The 20,363-nt window shown below is 35.6% G+C and overlaps 1 protein-coding gene across 1 annotated transcript in view; it reads left to right on the top strand.

The window, feature by feature from the left end:
- The window catches only part of LARS2 (leucyl-tRNA synthetase 2, mitochondrial), an 84,883-nt gene that overhangs the window by 5,758 nt on the left and 58,762 nt on the right, over window positions 1–20,363 (top strand). The window contains exons 4-6 of the mRNA XM_069007539.1: window positions 8,751–8,842; window positions 10,681–10,741; window positions 18,425–18,514. Of these exons, the coding sequence (XP_068863640.1) occupies window positions 8,751–8,842; window positions 10,681–10,741; window positions 18,425–18,514 (243 nt within the window). The remainder of the gene's footprint in view (window positions 1–8,750; window positions 8,843–10,680; window positions 10,742–18,424; window positions 18,515–20,363) is intronic.

Consider the following 20,363-nt stretch of genomic DNA (forward strand, 5'->3'; position numbering starts at 1 on the left):
CATATACATGAAATGTCTTCTGAAGGTGCTACAAGGTAGGCTAAGCCTAATTTTCTTGCTACATCTACAAGAAGAAATCCTGTTTTCCCTTCCACATTTCTCTGTTTCCCAGTCTCTCCTATGCTGGCCATCGTTTCTCCCTCGCTCCCTTTTGTCTCTCCATTAGGTTGAAGGGGTAGCTGAGAGCCTTGTCCCTGCAATCTGCAGTGGGATCCTGGCTGGCCTTCTGCAGTAAAGGCTGGCAAGGTAAAATTTGAAGGATGTAAAAGGAAGGTGTGGGAGAACTGTGGCCTGAGCGACAGCCATATTACAGAGGAAAGACGTTTGGTAGAGGGAAAATGTGAAGAATCTGGGAAAACAGTAGGGAGGAGGAATATGGAAAGAGAAGGGAACAAAGAGAAAAATAGCGTAGGCAAGGATCTAGGATGACAGGAAGGATTCTCACTAATGTACAAGAGAGGAGGAGCAGCTTGAGAATATAGGAATCAACCTCAAAAGGGTACAAAGAAGATGAAATGGAGAAAGAAATGTTAGTTGCTCGTTGTGGTACTAAGTGCAATTTCCTTGCTACAAGTGCTGTAGAAGTGTAGCATTTCCTGGATTTATCACCCTCTATGAGACTCTGATAGGTATCGTCACTGCATTATTCAGTGTGCTGCCTTTCCAAATACTATGTGTCTTATGCCAGTGATGAACATACCATGCACTGAATACTTACTGCTGCTTTACAGAAAGGCATTCTTAGGCTTTCAAAATTACAGGAAAAAGAAATAACTGCCTTAGATTTAAATGAGAAAAAAACCCCAATGTCTGTTATAACACTTAACCTTTCCTGACTCCTCTGAATGACCAGAACTTGAATCTCACTAAAAAAATTGAGCTAATGAGGCATTTGAAGGGATGGTTGATTCTTGCTTGATCTTAAGACCATTGATAAAATGTCATTTCAGGATATAGCCATCTCTTTTCAATAGCAGAGAGGGTAGCCAATAAATTGCTGTTCAGAAAGATGAACACTTGCTGCTTCTGTACTTGCAAAAATAAAGTGAAAATAATTATCTACATCCAGTAGCATGCTCTAGTTGTAAGCTTTTGAATACAAGGTAAGTAAGCACCTTTAATAGAAACATTTGGAGAAAAGTAAAAATATAATTTCAGTGAAATCCAAGAGCCACCATGCAAACAAGTTTTTATTTCCACATTTGCCTATTTTTTTCCAGAAAATTTTTTCCAGACTTTTCAAGTTTTTACATCTTGCATTTCAGCATATTTTTATATTTCATGTAAAAATTACTTTGAAGAAGTGCCTGTAGAACATGCTGGTTTTCTAAAAATACTTGTATCTTCTGTTATGTTAACCAGTTTGAACATCTATTTTTGGCTAAAGGTGGGCAGCCAAAGAATTTAACTTTCATTTACGATTAAGAGGCATTAAAAATCTCTCAGATGATTTTCTGAGTACGTCAGATTAAGAGACATTGTGTTAGCGGTGTGCATTAACTTGCTGGACCTTACATTAACCTTAAAAAACTTTTCCTTTATTAGCCATGCTAATTTTTACATCACTTAGAATTAGAGTCTTTATAATTGATTTTCTCCTTGCAATTAATTTATCAGCCTCTAAAAGTTATCTCTGCCCTTTATCGTGGTTGTACAATCTGTCAAAGATTATTATGATGATTAAAATATTGTGATGATTGTAGGTTAAGACATGGTTATATCACAAAATTTGATATATTCCTAAGAAAGATAATTTTTTCCTGTACTCAAGGAATTGCTATAATTCTTCAGTACATGAAAAGAAAGAATGCTTTAGAAACAAAACTGTTAGTATGCATAATTTTGAAGTTATTGCACTGATTTAATATTTCTTTCTCAAAACTCAGCTTTAATACTGCATGTTTGAAAGCCTAGGGACTGCTGATTTTTCTGCAACCAAAAATCTGAGTAGAAGTGAATCCATTTCAGGCATTCAATGCAAATTTAGGGTAAGATTTTTGAGCAGCAATGTTGTTTAAGTTTTGCATCCATTATTAAAAAAAAAAAAATAGTGTAAGGCAACAAGGAATGATGGGCTGTTACCATGAAAATTACCGGCAAGACCATTCAGATTTACAGCTCCCAGGGAAAGCTTCAGACTACGATGTGCATTTCTTATTTAATCAACAGTGAAGGGAAATGTCTATGGTGTGTACCTAGTTGACAAGAATATATGATTGAGTAAGAGAACAATTTATGTTGAATAAGCTGGAGGTATTTTTCATAAAGAATGCCTTAATGAGAAAACTGTAAATTAGTTACGTATTGATTTAATATGAACAGGCAAGAAATGGCCCGTATTTTGTAACATTTTAGTAAGGATAGGCTAGAATACATTTGTGAAGGGATTAGATGTCCTTTAGAACTTCTTTGGAATGCAGTTGTGTAATTTCCTCATATTGGAGGTATTTTGAAATTTTAACTGGGAAAGTTTTAAATCATTTGGATTCTGTTGTAGTCTTGTTTTTTCTTAAATGGAACATTAGTATTCAATTTTTTTCAGCTCGATAAGATCTGATTTTGTTTCAATTAAAATATTCTAGAGAGGTAATGCACACTGAACTCTACTGATATTTGCCAGAAACCTGTACTTCATCAGCACTTTAAGTGGGAAAATAAATGTTTATTGCTTTTTTCCCCACCTTGTTTCTGAAAGAAATACTGCTTCAATATAAAATTGTAGACAAAAGCATTGTGAAGCATTGTCTTGTTCCAGCACTTACTCCTCAAGGACCTGTAGGCAGTGCATGGGAAACAAACTGTCATGCACTTGGATTGGGTTGCTGGATAAATGGTTTGTAGAGTACATCTGTTTTAAAATAACTTGTTTACATTTTGATTACTGAAGACGAAGTTTGAAGTCTGTGCCTGGGAAATGTAAGCCATATAGATTATTTTGCTTGAGTACACTAAGCTAGTCTTTCCAAAATACGTTAAGGATGATGTTTTTCTTGAAGTACAGTTAAAACAATTTTTGGATATGGACAGTTCTAGATCTTATTACAAACATATTTCTTATAAAATGCTATGAAAAAATAATTTATGTATTTTAAATTACAAATTTGTAGCTATTAATAAATTAATCCAGAACGATGATGTACAGTTTCTGGTTGTGTTTACTCCATGAATTTACATGCATGTTGTGAATTCAAATGTAGGAATTTTTTAAGAAGTGATTTCCTATTCATTATTTGAGAGGGCTGTGTAGAAATGATAGAGATACTCATGGTGATTTTCACTGTGGCAGATTTCCAGTCTACTGTTTCTCTGGGAACAAGTATTTACCATTACTTTATCATGCTGTCATTATCATGTCTTTGATAAATTCCAAAGTGGATAATTTGTGCCTCTCAGAGGACTGAGAATAATTCCCTTAGTGATCAGTAAACAGAGAGTGATTCAGTTCAATGGTTCTTGTTGTATCTTCTTAATGAAACTGGTACCAAAGCTAGGCAGTCACATATTAGAGTTGTACAGAACTGAGAATAATCCTTTCTGTAATCAAATCAGGGTGAAATTCCTGCATGCTAGAATCACACTATACTTATTATTTCTTAATTTATACTTCAGCTGGGATGGATGGGATTAGAATATAGTCGGTGATATTTCTGCAATATCCCTAAATGACTTAAAGGGCATTTTCTTTTTATCCATAACATCTCTACTTTTAAATTTGGATGTATTTTCATCAATTGTTTTCCCTTTCAGCAGTGAATCTTAATACTCTTGAAATTGCAAAAGTGAATGGTATTGAAGACAGACAGGCAAGTTTAATTAAAACTCTGTAATTAATTAATCAGTAGGATGAATTACTTCAATACAGATCCATTTTCTGATCATCACTAGCTGCTATTCTCCACCTTTTCTTGTGTGAGGCTGTTGTGTCCTTTTGTCAAGTTATTTCATGTGGTATAAATCAAGTAGAAAATATTACAAGTATTGTGTGTGAATTGAATCTTACTTAATTTCAGTTTTCCCTTAGCCTGTACTGAAGGTGTTAATGAGTTCACTCTGTTTCATTTTGAAAGAAAAAGAGAAAATGAGATATAATTTTAAATGTAATTCTGTTAGACAAGAATGTGTGAGATTAAGGAGGCAAAAGATAACTTTGTTCTCAAAATGTTTGTGGTACTCTCTGGACGTTGAATAATTTCTTGTATTTTATGTTTTGTGAGAATAATAAATGGGCATTTTATGTTTTGATAGAAATCTGTATGAGTTGATTATTTTGAAAGTGTCTTCTCTAGTATGTAGCATTGTGTTGCAGAGAAGCATTGAAATAGTCCTTTTTAGAATGTACACACTGGTTGAAAATTCCTTATTTTAATCTATTTCCAGGTGTGCCTTATCTTCTTGGGGTGGTTGTTTGTTGGTTTGTTTGATGGTGGTAATTTTTACCTGTTGTGTAATGGTGTCTATTCCCTGGTACGCTTAAAAGAGAATCTAGGCTTCGCTCAGGTAGACGTCTTGTATTTAGAGTGTGCCATAGTATGTCAATTTACATTAGATTTTCAACAAGTTCAGCCCACTGTGGGCAGCCAGTGGAAGGAGCAGCCGTCCTTTCCTTTCCCCTCTCCAACTGCAAGTCCCCACTGTCTCACATGTCTGTGATTGCACAATTGTGAGATCCATAATGGAGGTAGGGGTGTTTTCTGGCAGCTGGAACTTGTGATCATGAATCACCTGTTTTGTCAGCCTTTTTTGATTAGTTCATGTCTAGTATGTCATGGGGCTATAAGTAGGGATAGGAATGTAGACTTTGCTGTATCAATTCAAACCACTGATTGTCAGCAAGCCTCTTAATTTTCATTTCTGGTCGTCTTCTTTTATTACACATTCTCTGAATTAAATATATTTATTTGCAGGCCTTTCTGACACTGATTCTTCTGTCTTTCTTAAAATTTAGAATGCATTGATTTGGGTGTAAGAACAGTATGTCAGCTCCCTAGTCATTGTTCTGAGACATACTGAGCGCATCAGCAGAGCAAACATGTTCTTTGTTTCCTTACAGAGACTGAGGAAAATTCACTGTTATGTTGATGGAGGCTTAGAACTGAGTGTTATGAGATCATTGTCAGGTTTGTGTTACATAGTTACACTGATCTCACCTACTGATGTCAGTGTGATGAGCTGATTGTTACAGCAGTGAATAGATGAAAATCCTCTGAGAGGAAGAGCTGACATCTCAGCATTGAATCAATGGAGTTGCTGTGTCTTCTTCCCCTTGGTCCCACAGTCACATAAAGAACTCTAGCCATCATTAACAACAGATGTTTCACCATGCTGTGAAATGGTTCTTAAAAATGCTTCAAGCCAGAGTCTTTGGGATCTAAAATGTTTCAAGATGCAGCTGTTTTCGTTTTTAATAACTTGTTCCCAAAAAGACCACTCAGTGTGGTGGTCACTGAGCACTTTGTTCCCCACGCACTATTCAATCACTTCCCTTGCAATGTTTTATGCTGCTGTGCAAACTGTGTTAAGTGGTAGAAAATGGCAGTCTTTCATAGTTGATCCTGTCTTATCATGTGAACTTCTGAGGATCTGATGTTACGCCATGTGTCACAAGACTGACCTGGGATTTTTTAGCAGGAGGAGTTTACCTATCCTCTTCATTGTGAGGATAAACACACAGCTGCCTTTGGTGATAGCACTGATGGCTTCTGCCATCATAAAATGGCTGAAACTACAGCCTGCCTTCTTTTACCTGGTGTAGGCATCCCTAGGCTTATATAGCCTCCTGTTTAACAAGATACAGTCATTATTTGTTGTTCTTTCTCCTTGAGGCTTAGAGAAAATATTGTCTACCTAGAGAAGTGGTGCTTGGAAGAATGGTCACTTCAGTGGGCAGAATGGATCCCTCAGTTGCATAACGTTTAGAGGTTGCTGTTGGAAGCAACAGCATTCAAGAAAGTGGATGACTTGTTTTTCTTCTGCTCATCTGTGCTGCTAGAGGGAGGAGCCATGTTTTCTGCTAGTTGAACCAGTGACCAACCCATCAAAGAGCTACAAGGAATAACCCTTTGGTCTTCAAAACTGCTTTCTATTTTTTTCTTCCTTTGTTTAATTTGTTTTGAACAGTCAAACTGTTCCTTTTTCCTTTGTACCAACTTTTGACATGTTAGTTGCATATTTTCTTCTCCTCTTCCATTTCTCTAAAGATTTTTATGTTGAATAAGTAGAGTTAAGATGTAATGTCAAATGCTGCATGGAGACTGTGGCATTTTTGCTGCATATTACAGCCAGAAGATGACCTGTTGTTTAGATAAATGCATTTCACTAATCTTTCAAAGCCATTCATGGTAGAGAAGTAAAAGAGACAATAAACTTGAAATAATTTTCTAAACCACTGTGCATGTTACATTCATCTCTATAGCAACTACATAAATAGATCTATCCTGGAGGCTAATTTGAGGATATTTTTAATGTCTCTTTAAATTCAGTTTTCTGATTGAAACTTGAATTAGCATACTTCTTCAGACCTTTCACTTGAGGAATGCTATTGGTTGTTAAATTGAACTTTTGAATGTGAAGAGTGAATATGGTATTTTTGATAAGTGCTAGAATTTGGAAGATGTGTGCACAGGTTGCTCCTTCTAGCACTGATGGTACAGTGATAAAATGTCTGCACATGAACTGTCTGGAGCATCCATCAGCCCTGTTGGGGAGTCTGTAGCTGGTAGTGAAGTTGTTCTTCCCACATCCTTTTGCTCAGGAGCATGAGAAATGAGATTGTGCCTTGCTTTTGGCTGCCTGTCTATATCCAGGAGATCTTCAGAAGCCAAATTTTACAAAAATTAACCAAGAGTGACTTTTCTAATCTCACTTAATGTGCATCAACTTGTAGTAAGAGAAGGCATTTGTAGGAATGCAAAGGCAAGGCATTAGTCTAGGGCATTTAAATAGAGAAAATATGTATTATACATGGATTTAAAAAATCTGGTTTATTTCATCACGTCTGTCCAGAAACAGGTTGTCAGCAATACTAGCAGTCAAAAAGAACTGAGTGGCATAGATTAATATTTTAACATGTCCATAAAAAATTCTGTTGATATTTATAGCTTATGTAAAATGTACCTGTCTTTTTTTTTTCTTTTGTACCAATAGTTTTGACTGCTGCGTGGATGGCAAGGGAGGGGAAGGGCTGGGCAGAGGTGTGCTTCAGTGGGGGTTGAGAAGTGGTTTAGGTTCCAATTGACATTTTCCATGTAAACTCCCCCCTCTATATGTGAGGAAATGGGCAGTTAAGACACCTGATTTCTGATACTATGGTATGAGGAACAATAGTTTGTCTGATAATTGGGAAAGTTTGTAACATGGAATAGCATTCCAATTTCTGTTAGATTTAGACATGAAAAATGTGCTGTGCCCTTACTGGGCTGGCTTGGATCACAGGTTAATACCTTTGGTCTTGTTGCTGCACCAGTAGAGTAATGATAGACAGCAGGTTTAGTTTCAGATCAGTACTGAAAATGAGAACGCTGAGGAGTCATGTCTATTAAATCCTGTTGCTTTTACACTGTGTTGGTGCCTAGGGCATCTTTATAAACACGTCTATAAAATATTTCTTATGAAATGTTACATTAAGTCAGAAGATTGGAAAGTGGTGGCAAAGAAGAGTAAAAATAATTCAAAGCAGTGACAAAAGTAGCTCTTATGCTTCCAAAATGAGCAGATTTTTCACATGGAGATATGAGATTAGGATGGCTGGGATTGCTTTTTTATTGCTTGTTTGCTTACATGCCACTAAGAAACGTGTTCTTTATATAAATACATATTTTAAGGGGTAAAATTTTTGATTTCTTATAACTTGTAAAATGTTAGTCATGTTTTGCTATTGCTAAACTTGTGTCATTTTAATCATGATTATTGAATTTACAGCACATTTGTAGGTTTAAGAAATAGAATTGGCTTTATCAGCTATCCAGTATATATGTGTTTAATGACAGCATCTTAAGTATTGGCCTTTCTTTCCTTGGTTATTAAGCAGGTTTTTTGAATACTTACTGTATTGCTAGCTTATTTTTCTAAATAATGTGTATATTAATAGGAAAAATATATCTCTATTGAAACAGAAGTTATCTGTTATATTTTGTAGTAAACTTTTTTTCCCACCTTTATTTATTTGTGGTCATGAAATAACAATTTGTCAGTCAGTAGTACATATTTGCAAAAAATATTTTAGTAAATTTTGACTAAAACTGCTTTTCCTCATCTTCTTAATTTTATCTGGTGGATTTAAAATTATTGTAGGGTATTTTTCTTTTATTTTGTTTTTCAACACAAAGGAAAAAAGTAGTAGGCTGCCATCAGTTACAGTTATAAAACTGTTGGTTCAATTATTTTTACTTAACAGCTTTTATAGAATGGCTGTTTGGTTCTGTCCAGTGGTAGCATCAACTGCTTACTTTTACCAGCACACAAACTGAAAAAGGGTTGGTTTTTGTCATTGTCAACCTGATATTGAAATAGTCATGAGAGTTTATTGCATAATGCTTTAAATTCCCTCTAACATCTCATTGTAGATAACTAAGTGCACTTCATAGTCATCTTTTAAAGCAAAGCTGGCCATAGTTGGCCGGTTTGGAAATAGTTCAGTTCAGACAAAGCAAATGCTGGAATGCCAAGCACCATTCATTATTTGGAGGCCTCTGTGTATTGCTGCTGCCATTTCAGAAAGTTGCATAACGTTGTGGTTTTTCTTTTGCTGACAGGTGATAAATCCAATGGGATGGGACGCATTTGGTTTACCAGCAGAAAATGCTGCAGTTGAACATGGCCTTCACCCTGCAAGCTGGACACAAAGGTTAAATGAATTAAAATATGGCATTTTCACTGTGAATACCTGTACTGTGGCCCCCATAAACCAAAAAAGCAGAGCAAAACTAGCGTAGAAGAAAGATGGTACAGGAAAAAAACGGGGTTATCTGGGACCAAGGTTATGTGATGACATTTTCTGGGACTGTGCAGATGATTCTGTTTAGAAAAATAAATATATTGGGATGATTTTCAAGGTTTTAATCTCAATGACTTTTAAATTGTGAAATGCTAGAATATCAAAAGAGAAGCATTTCCCAAACACCCAAACCAGCGGGTATAAATAAATCAGAAATTCATTATGGTGAGGTAAATCTTAGTATAGAATACACAGTGGAAAATGATGAGTTACGTGGTTAGATTTACTTGCAGTTTTTAGTACCAGGTGAGAGAGGAAGGAGATAATTGGGTTTTTTTGAGGCTGGGTCTTCGAAAGTGCTAAGCAGCCATTATTGCTTATGATTTCTGTGAACTTTTTGGGTTTTAGACCACAGAATGGGGTGTTGTGTTCCCCTAATATTCTTTAAAATGAGTAAAAGTTATATAAGTAAACAATTTCTAAAAATTACTTGGGAATCAATCTTTCTAAGTGAAGTTGTTTGTTGTACTCTGGATGCAATAATCTAGCTGTGTTATCTTTATAGACCTTGATCCATTTCCTTCTTTGATAATGCTGTTTCTTTGGGTTTTGTTCATGCTTCTGGTCCCATCTTAAGATTCTTGATACTTTTCCAACTAAAATATTATAATATTAAATAGTTGCATTAATCAATTATTCAGCACTGCAAGTCTTTTCTGGATCACAATAAAATGCTTGGTTTCATGACTGTCAGCTCAGCCACTCTGGGAGGATAGATACTACTTTATCTGACAGAATGTATTTTAGTAGAAAGGTAAAAGTCCCTAAGAAAATTTAATCAATTTAATAGTATTTGAATGAATTCCCACCAGGTCACTAATTAATATTGTGTAATTGTGGGCATTTTGGTAAAGTGTATTTAGTACATTTTCAAACTAAAGCTTCACTATATACCCTGATGTAGCTTATTTTACTTTTGTAATACAATGCATTCAGGGCAGCATCTAACCTTACAGTGTCGTAGTTGACTAATGTTCATCTATGTTAATGCTGCCACCAGAGGTTTCGTAGTTCCTTGTCACCTCCCAGTACAGGTGTTCCCACCACCTCCTTTGCGCTGGCTCCGCTGGTTTTGTGGGCCACAGTTTTGATTTGATCAGCCTGTTGATCAGAGGGAAGAAAGAAAACTGGTGGGGTTTTTTCGGAGAGTTTTTGTATGGCATGTCTTCAGCTGAATGGGTAAGGTTATGAATTCAGGTAATCCTGAATTCAGGTTATCCTGAACACAATTACCAGAGCCACAGCAAAATAAAGCCAGGATAGCACTGCCAGAATAGAGCAGGATTAAGCTGATGTTGGAAATGTCCCCCACTGCATTGAGTTTTAAGAGGGTTCTTTGACTCAACTGCAGTAAAGATAATTAAAAATACTAAGAAGTGATGCTTGAGTAATGCTTCTTTCAAACTGCAGTACCATATTTACTTTTAAGTTGCATTCAAGTCAAGAGAAAAAAATGTATTGCCTCATATACTTAGCCATGGAAATTGGACCAGAATACATATGGGAATTTTAAAATTCTTATTTGAGTATTCTGACAATTCTGAGTTTTGTGGCTAGTGAGATCATAGTGTTTAGAGGTTAACTAGTGCTTTTGATTTCTCAGAACTCTATGAGCATCAGATTTTAAATATGATCGCATGACAGAAATATCTTAAGCTAATAATTTTTAATTTATTAATATTTTGCAGTAATATTCAACACATGAGGAAACAGTTTGATGCACTAGGTCTGTCTTTTACATGGGAAAGGGTAAGTTTATCTTTTTTTTTAAATGGATACTGCCGTTTTTATTGTGTGATGGAACATTGAAACCCATGGAATTTCAGCATTTTAATTATGACAATACAGGAGTCTTTGGTAGTGACCAGTTTAAGTTGTTAAACTGTAATATTGAGCTTTTTAATCAGATTTCCCTAATTTTTGGCATACTGATATCCTCTGATTATATCAATGTTTAGAAGAATCTTTAAAGTTATTTCAGTTTTGTATTTGGATCTTTCTCTCTGCTTTTTCATCTCTTTGAAGTATTAATTTTCTGTGTTAGAAATAAGACAACAAACAGATATTTATGAAACAGCAATGCCTTTGTGTTAAGGTATGTATTTTTTGAGGAGTGCTCTTTTCAATGTGTATGTCAAGGGTTTAAAGATAGTAAATTGAAATGGTGACTCGGTTATGTTATTCCAAATTTCAAAGTATAAGCCTGCATTTTCATGGGTGTTCATATCAGGATCATTTTGGAAACCAGAAATTTTATTTAAATTACTAATGCTTGAGAATCAGGTGTTCACCTTAAAGAACTTCCCAAACACGATCAGACATGAGCTAATGTCATTTTCCAGAAAACAAAGAAATTAGCATTTGAAGCGATTGTGAGGTTATTGCATTTACCAGTGAATCAGAGTCAGTCACTACCTTTATATTCTCAGCAATAGCTGTTGCTTATCACCTTAATGTGATTTTGAATAGAGTAATGGAGATGCTAATCCTGGATTTTTGTAGCGGTATTGTAGATCTGGAAAGGAAAAGCATTAGTTTTGTGACAGTCTGAGACGTGCCATCTGTTTTCTTTAATCATGAAGGTGACATTGTTTATTTGTATGTCTTGCATCTAAAAAACCATTTCATCGTGTCTCATATATGGAAGGATTTTTCAGTATAAGCCTTTTAAATCAGATTTAAGTTTTCTTGGTAGCCAAAAAAGTTGCTCTGAAAAAGAAAGATTTGTTTTGGAAGGTTCACTGCACACATTCTTGGCATGTGATGTTTAAAGCTGTTGGTATCTCAGAGGTTGTATGTGTAGTGCAGCAATACTTGAAAACAGTGAAATCCTATGTGTAGGCTGTGTTGTGGAACACACACGTGCACAAGCACACACGAGGTCAGTGATGCAGGTTGCATTTCAAGAAAATTGAGAAAATTCATCTCTTGTGTATGAACTTCTGTTTAGCCCTTCCATTCTGAAGAACAGATGGAAAACTGGCAGTACTAATAACCATGGCAGGAAGTGTAAGTACACAGGGAAAAATCATTTGTCATCTCTGTGCCTATTCTTTGAGAGTTACCTTCACTTTTCTAGTAAACTGTGTTTTGGTTAATGAACTTTCAGGAGTCTCTGAATACTTGTGGAAAGGGCTTTGATACTCTATAACTATCTCCATTTGAACTGTTGTGTAGTTGCAATGCTTTAGAATGCTCTAGGGACACATAGTTGGTGCTTTTGAAAGATAAGATTTTAAAAGGGCTGAAAAACATTCCTTGAAACACGACACATTTTAGAGTTTTCACTCCTTAGCTTATGAGTTAAGTTTTGTTTTACCTGGAAAGCCTGCCATACTAATTGGAGTAAGAGTGACCTGAATGGTAGCCATTAGAAACAGATATGTTTATTAATTGCAAAAAATTCATGATGCCTAAAATGACCTGCAAATGCACAGATATTTGAGCTGGCCATGAAAGAACTACCTGTGGAAATGGAAGGGCTAAGCTGTAGCAGAGTGTTTTACAGGCTGATAAAGCCTGCTTCTCTGCAGGGCTCATTAGGCTGGGCAGAGCATCTTACTGCCTCAGCTGTACTGCTTCTGGGCTAACTCAAGTATCTTTGCACAGCAAAACACTGTGCTGTGCAAGTGCTTATCTTAAAAGTGAACTATTTGAGGTAAGAAGGGTTTTTTTTATAGTATTCTATACTTATATGGCTTTAAATCAGTGGCTTACGAAATACTGTGACACTGCAAAAAACCCACTAGTATTAGTGACTCCTATGAACAATCCAAGAAAAACAGATTTTATATGGGTTGGTCTAATTAACCAAGACCATTGTACAAAACAAGGGGCTGTTTGTAGTTTAATTTCATTGGTGTAACTTAAATCTGCCCCTTTACTGTGCTAGTGCATAGTGCATAGCAAATAATGCTGGAGGGAACCCATTTCCCTAATTTAGATCCTTGTTTTAGTGTGTGGTGAATTGCCTTTTTAAAGTGTGAACATTTTATGTTAACTGTCTCTGTCCTCTGTGGCCAGCTTAGAGTATAAGCTTCGATGATGGGAAGGAAACCTAACATAAACTTTACCATTTTACATATGGTAAAGGAAAAGAGAAGTGGAAAAAAGAAAATACGTTTTGAGTACCTAGTGCTTGTAGCTGTCCTAAAGAATCTGTCTGCTTATAAAGTCATGTCTAGTGGTCAATAAATTTGTGTCCAGGAATATGAAGATGAGTTAAATCTCATTGCTTGATAAAATGATTATGAACAAATCCCAGTGCACCTGCAGTACCAGAAATTTCCTTTCATTTTTATGTGGGGCTTTTTTTGTTGTTCTCTCTGCCTTACAAATCAAAATGTGCAGGTATTTTTGTGTTGTAGCTGTAAATGAACTTACTTATCTTGTAAGGTACCACAAATAAGATACTATTAAAAGCTAATTAGGTTATTTTAGTCAGGTTACAAAGACACTTTAAAATTGCTCTCCTAAACAGAAAATCTAAGCAGATGAAAAATGAAATAAAATGCATAAAATACCTCTGTAAGTACTTTGCCTTAGAGTATTTTTAAATACTAATGATAATCTGGCTTTTTTTTACCTGAAATACGGAGGTATTTTAAGCACCTCAAGTTAGAAGTATAATATTTGTAAATCACTTTGAAAATGGTTTGATTTTGAGGAGAGATTTTTTAAAAAATCAGTAAGTGATAGAACATTTCTATTCTGAACATTTCTGTTTCTCAGACGGAAGGTTGAAAAGCTGAAGTTTGAGCATGGAAGAAATGTCTCTAAGAGACATTAAAAACACATGGAAAATTTAAAAATCCCCAACATTATGATTTGGTTTTAAGATAATTATGATCTGAGCATTCCTGATGATCAGATTTTTCAAAAATACCACCCCAGACAACATAGCAAACTGCCCATCATTTCTGTAAAACATGATTTTCAGGGGAATTAGGCAATATTATTTTCAATTATTCGTATCATCAGCAACAAAAGATGAGGAGCATATAACATTTTTCCTTTCTTTTGTTCAGGAATGTCATCAGACTGAGTGCATGTTCCCAGTGAGCCCTCAGTTCACCACTGTTGTTATCAATCTGTAACTTTCTCCTGGAAAGTAGCTCATTCTGCAAAGGTTTTTTAGTCTTTTCAATTTCTGCATTCCAAGTGATGTATTTTTTGCATGAGACTAATGTTCCCTGTCTGCTCTGTACATTAAAAAAATTAATCTTTGGTAGATTTTCTTTGTGCAGATATTTTTTCTATTTAGTTTTGAAGTTGTCATTTGTGTGTACTGCCTGAGCATGCATAAAACCAACAGTAGATAGATTATTACCTATGAAATTTTCTTCTTAGCCACATATCATTGAAAATCAGTGACCCTACTTGTAATTAAATTTAAAAAAAAGAAACTTGATACAAGGCTACTTTTTTTTTTTCAGAAAATATATTCATGCTCTAAAATGTAGGCACTGTGTGACATTTGTATTTGTAGCTAATAAAGCATAAAACTAAGGGCCTTTGAAATACAAATATTCAAATTAATTTAGAAATGTAGGTTGGTCTAGCTCTAAACCTCTAAAAATCAAATAATTATACTTCTAGATGAGGTGGTACATGCCCTTGAAAACCAAAATAGGCAGATAATTGATTAAAGACTGTTTTATCTTCCCAAACAGATTTTGAAAAAAATCCATCCAGACCTTTTTTTCTTATCTCCCTTTAAAGAGGTGCAACATGCCTGTCTTCAGGACAGCATAAGACTGTGCTAAAAATAAATTTATTAGTAATAATAAATAAACCAGGAAATTACTTCTCTTCAGTCTAGTTATATGTTATTCATAAAGCCTGGTGGATCTTAGAAAAAAATAAACCTTTTCATGCAGCCTATAAATATTACCTTTATTTTTAAAAAAATAGCCATAGAAGTAGCTTGAAGTTGTAACCTTCCTCTTAAAAATACAAGCAAAAATGAGTTATAAGGTCAGAGACTCATAATAGAAAATTGTAAGAAAGGAGCAGATTTAGAACAAATAATGAAATTTAAAACAAGGCATTTGAAAATAAGTTTTTCTTTTATTAAACACCAAAATCTTTCATCCAGATTGAGTTGTTGATTTTTGTGGGTTTTTTATGCAGGATTCTTTACTATTGGTTACCCTTGTTTTTGGTAGTTGAAAGGGACTTTTTAAATCAGATTTTATAATAGTGAACGGCTTTTTGACCTTTACATGGACCCATTGCTTCCCAAGTTGCAAATCTAGATTGTAATACTACCATTTAGTCTGTAACTGAGAATTTATTTGCAAAAATAAACAAGTTACCAACCCCTCTGGTATGGTACTTGTTAGGAACAAATGACTGTGCTCCAATAAATGGATTAAGCAAGGTAGTTTTTGGTAAGGATAGAGGTCTTTCCTATGCCTTGCTAGTATCTGCTCTTTTAAAAGCAAACCACCTGCATAGGCGATTTATTTTAATTGTTGTAATTAATTCTTTTAACAAATGAGTGTCATTCCTGTAGGAATAAGGAACAATAACAGTAACCAATGATAAAGATGCATTTTGGCAAGAATATCTGTTTAAAGCTGACGAAAGTAAAAGGGAAAATGGATGGGGGAAGAGGGAGATGCTTTCCCTCCCGTTTCATATTACCATCTGAAATGCTGACGTGATGAGTGATCACTAAATCTGTCACAGAGCACTGAAGAGCACATGCAGTGGACAGCTGAGCAGCATCTTACATATTTGGAGAAGAGTTCTTATTTTTAGTAGGTATTTTATTTTTGTAGGAAATATGGTAATATCCTTTTATATATATTCACTGTGCTGCTTTATGGTATGGGGTTCTATATGTATGCTGTTACACCAGTGCTCAGATCGCAAATGAGAAGCAGAAATGTACAGTTTTTGGCAGGGTGGAATGGCTCCAGAGTGCTGTTTTTCAAACCCTTTTATAAACTCTTTTGTGTATTTCTGAGTTAAGTTAGTTCTGTTAATGTTCTGTGGATCTTTGTCTTGCTTATAAAGTATAAATAGAGATGTTAACATTCACCTTAATTTAAGCATGATGGCAGCCTAATGGGAACTTTTTAGCAGATATCATTCATTTATTCAAGGTCAGTAACTGGAATACACAGAAAATTATTTGTAACAGTAAATTTTACTGTGCTAAATTAAAGGGAAAAAAAAACCCCCACCAAAACACACTTCAAGATTGTCAAGAGTTTGCTGGCTTGTCTTCAGCAGCTCATTTCACTTGGTCGTGATGCAATTTCTCTTTCTTCATTAACTTGAAATGTTACTCCATACCTTCATGGTTATAAAGTTAAATTGTGAGCTTGAGTGATCTTTTTGTATGTCAGTGACCGCACAGCAGATTGGTTTTTTCAGTGATACAGTCTGCTGCATTTCTTTCCAAAAAGTGTAAATTCACTCCTTGTGAGAGAGTGTGTACATGGAATTCTGCTCCCAAGAGTTAGCTTGTATCTTGTAGCTCAAGCTTGAGTGGCTTGTAACATGCTAGTTTAGATTGGGAAATGTAATCTTTTTGTTTCAGTTGATGCACATCTGCCCTTCAGGGCCAAAAGGACCAATCTCCATTCACTTCACTATTTTTATTTGACAACTCACTTTTGTTGTCCTACCTGTTTGCCTATTGCTCACGTAATCTTATATTGTACTGAAAGGGATTGTGTCTCTTCTTTTGTGTGTCGCATACTCCAGTGATGAAACTCTGTTGCCTGTAGTGGCATCACACTGGCTCAAGAACTGTTGTCACCCTGTGAAGGGGGGGGGGGTGGACTATTGAATGTGCTTAGTTGCAAGAGATGGAAATCAGATTTTTATCAAGTGGAGTTTTTTTCAGTGCAGAGCAAAGGGTTTTAATCAAGCAACTGTTTTTCATTACTAGGTCTTCACATGCTGAGCTGAAAACTTGCCATTAAATGTCTCTTTCTGATCTTGAAAGCCTCTTATACACACTTTTGAGGCACATCTATTCAAAGGTCACATTAATTGTTAAAAGCAATGTTTCAGCACTGGAATATAAAGTTCAAAGCAACTAGAATATAAAGTTGTAGAAAAAGAATAAAAATTTTCTGCTAGTGCATTTCAGATGTCACTTGAGTAGCAGATGATATTGCAGGAGTTGTGTGTAGTGGGAAGCTAGGATGATAGGAAAGCCCACGTGAAAGACATTTCACATTTGGAGCTATTTCTGATGCTTCATAACTACTCCAAATGGAATAAGTTTTATCAGTGGCTTACTGATAAAGTTTTTATCAGTAACTTTAAAATCAAGAGATGTTCATATTAATTTGAAGCTCAGTGTAGAAGCCATCTTCCGCTTCAAGCAGGTATGTGGGTTTCCATTGCACCTGTGAAACCTGTGTTTGTGTTGAGAAAACATGGAGTCTGTAATGATGGAATCCATTAGTTGTCTTTGCATATTAAGATGCTTATTTTAAATGCAGTTAGGTTTTTTTAAGAACAAACATTTACAATATGGAACTTTGTAAGCAGTTGGTAAGTAGCTTATTTTTTAATTATCAGAGTTCACTAAAAATTTAGCAAATGTTTTCAAGTTTTAAAGAAGCTATCCATGATATTGTTGCCTGCTGTTCTCTTAACTCCCATTCCTGCTTTTTATGTTGTCTTTTATTTTTATCTGTCTTTATTTCCTTCATAACAGTCCTCCTTATTTGTGACTTTTATGACTCATTTTTTCCATACTTTAACCTAGAGCATCCTCCTAACTTGAGCTCCCTTGCCTTTTGGAACAGTTGCTTATTTGACCTTTGAAAGTGAGATATCCTTCCTGAGTCTTTCATCTTGAAGTTCAGAATCTTACCCTGTGTTCCATCCTGTCTGCCCCACACGCTCTGTGTGCCAGCCCTCGGTGCTGTTCCGCTGTCCTCCTGCACCCACATCTTCAGCTGCAGGCTCCTCGCTCTGCCTGCCTCACATCAGCCAGCTCCCTGCTGCCTCTGAGCATCGACAGCCTCTGCTCCTGCTTCTCATTGCTGAGGAACAGTGGAAAAGGCATCCTGGCTAGGATGGCTTCTTTGAGAGAAGTCTACTTTTTTTTCTAGTTTTGCTGTTTCCCTGATCAGGCAGCTGTGATCACTTCCATTCATCTTCTGTTCTCATATCTATCAACTTTAATCTTACAGAGTTTTATATTCCATGTTAACAGGGAAACTTTTCCTTGTGCATTAAACCCTCACAAAGCCCATGTTCTCTGGTTTTGTGTACAGGTGAATATCACTCATTGTGAGCATTTTACAAATAAATGGGTTTGAATAAATTATGCATGAGTACATGCATAAATGTTTACTCTGTAGAATATATTATACACTCCTGGGTTAATTGTTTAAGTTAAAACAACAAAGGAAAATACTCAGAGTAAGGAATCTTTATTTTATTTCATTTTTACAGGAGGTAACCACTTGCTTACCAGAGTACTACAAATGGACACAATATCTCTTTCTTAAGCTTTTTGAAGCTGGGATAGTGTATCAAAAAGAGGTAGGTGCAAAGTTTGACCTTCAATATTTTGCAGATACACTAATTTAGGTCACCCATGTCAGTGGCACTTTTCTGGATTATCCATTCACATTCATAAAGTGATTGTGCTCTGTTAGTTTTAAATCACTCTAAAATAGAATTAATTATATCTATAACAGAATTTTCTATGTAACAGTTTAACTAAATAACGTGAATGGCCATTGTAGCAAGTCAAGTCAGAAGTGTTTATTGTCAGAGATTTGCATTGAAATGCAGGATCAGAATATAGCTTTTAGTTGTTTATTTCCTGGCTTTAATATAGAATTTTCTAGATTTTATCTTCCCTTGTGGAAATATATGACATCATGGTCATTAGGAGTCTCTTCGGCAGTGAGATTATTTACCTGTATAACATTATTGTGATACTGTCTGAGAACTGATGGTGTTGGATAGGATAATTGGAGATTAGGTGCATAACCATCCTATTACTGAACCCTGTTTGTGGTCTCCAAAATATTAAAGAAGTATGAGATGTCATAAGACTATAACAGCTGTTCATCAGTTACTGCTACATTAAGAAGTTATAATATTTTGTAAATAACCTGTATCAGGCTATCTGAAAAGGGAAGGCTTCAGTGTTTCTTAAACATCAGATGAAACAAAGATGTTGAATGAGCAGTCTGGAGAACTCTATAGCCAAAGCAACACAGTTCCAAAATGCCTGAACAGCTGCACTTTAACAAGCAGCAATTTAGTGAATGTTTCTAACTTAAAGTGGAACTAAGATTTCTTAAATATGCTTTGATATTTCATTTATATTCTGTAGAAACCAGGAAACCCCATAGGATATAATTAAGAACGTACTCCAATTATTCTCTGAACCTGGAGAAAGAGATTGATGGTGAAAGGTAGCATTTAGGATGGCAGGGTGTTACTGAGCTATTTTTCCTGTTTGCATTTGTATTCTGAGATCTTTAATGACAACCAGCAAAACTCCTCAATATTTAATATATTCTAGTATGCTGTATTAGGGTTTTTTTCTTTTTTTTCTTCTGTAATGATTTTTATTTTGTAATAAAAACATTTAAACCCCTAGCTTTGTTACAACAAACGTATTTTTATTTGTAAATTTCTTTGCTTGACAAGTGAACCCAGGTGAATCTGAAAAGTACAAGGCTTGCTGCTTCATTCAAAGTGGGAATGATATACAAAATATATTTCACATTCAGGCTCCAAGTACTGTGGGATCCTGGAGGTGTGTTTGGATACCAGTGATTGAATCTACTTCCAACTTCCATCTGCTTTCAAGTCAAGGATCAGTTTGAGGACTTAAATCAGCATCTGTCAACCTGTAGGGGATGTAATCTCTGGTGGATATGAACCAATTGCTTTTTGGCAGGAAACAGATGGCAGAAAGAGCCCATAACCCTGGGTCTCTTTGAACAGTCATATATACTTAAAGCATGTATTTGTCTCATGTTGTCAGTGTATCTGCAATGTGTATTAACCAGTACTTTTGCACAGCTTGAAGTCTCCTGTATTACAATTTCACCTTGGGTACAATTCATAGCCTTACTGTGACAATAATAATAAGGCAAGTAGAGCGTTAGCCTAGTTAAAGCTCTGTTCCAGGAGTATGCATGTCTGTCCAGAAATTACCCTGGCAGGGAGACACAGGCTCAGTATGTTCAGGAGCTGCAATTATGGAGGATTTACAATGTCTGTCTGAGTGCTGCAGCATCCGGAGGGCACCTTTATTCACCATAGCAAAATCCTCTCTCTTTTTCCTGCAGTACTCATCTAGTCAATATACTGTAGAGGTTGTTGACCTGGCCAGGTGTGAGTATCTCACTGAGGTTAATACCTGCCC

The sequence above is a fragment of the Aphelocoma coerulescens genome, chromosome 2 (assembly GCF_041296385.1).
Source record: "Aphelocoma coerulescens isolate FSJ_1873_10779 chromosome 2, UR_Acoe_1.0, whole genome shotgun sequence".
Lineage (NCBI taxonomy): Eukaryota > Metazoa > Chordata > Aves > Passeriformes > Corvidae > Aphelocoma > Aphelocoma coerulescens.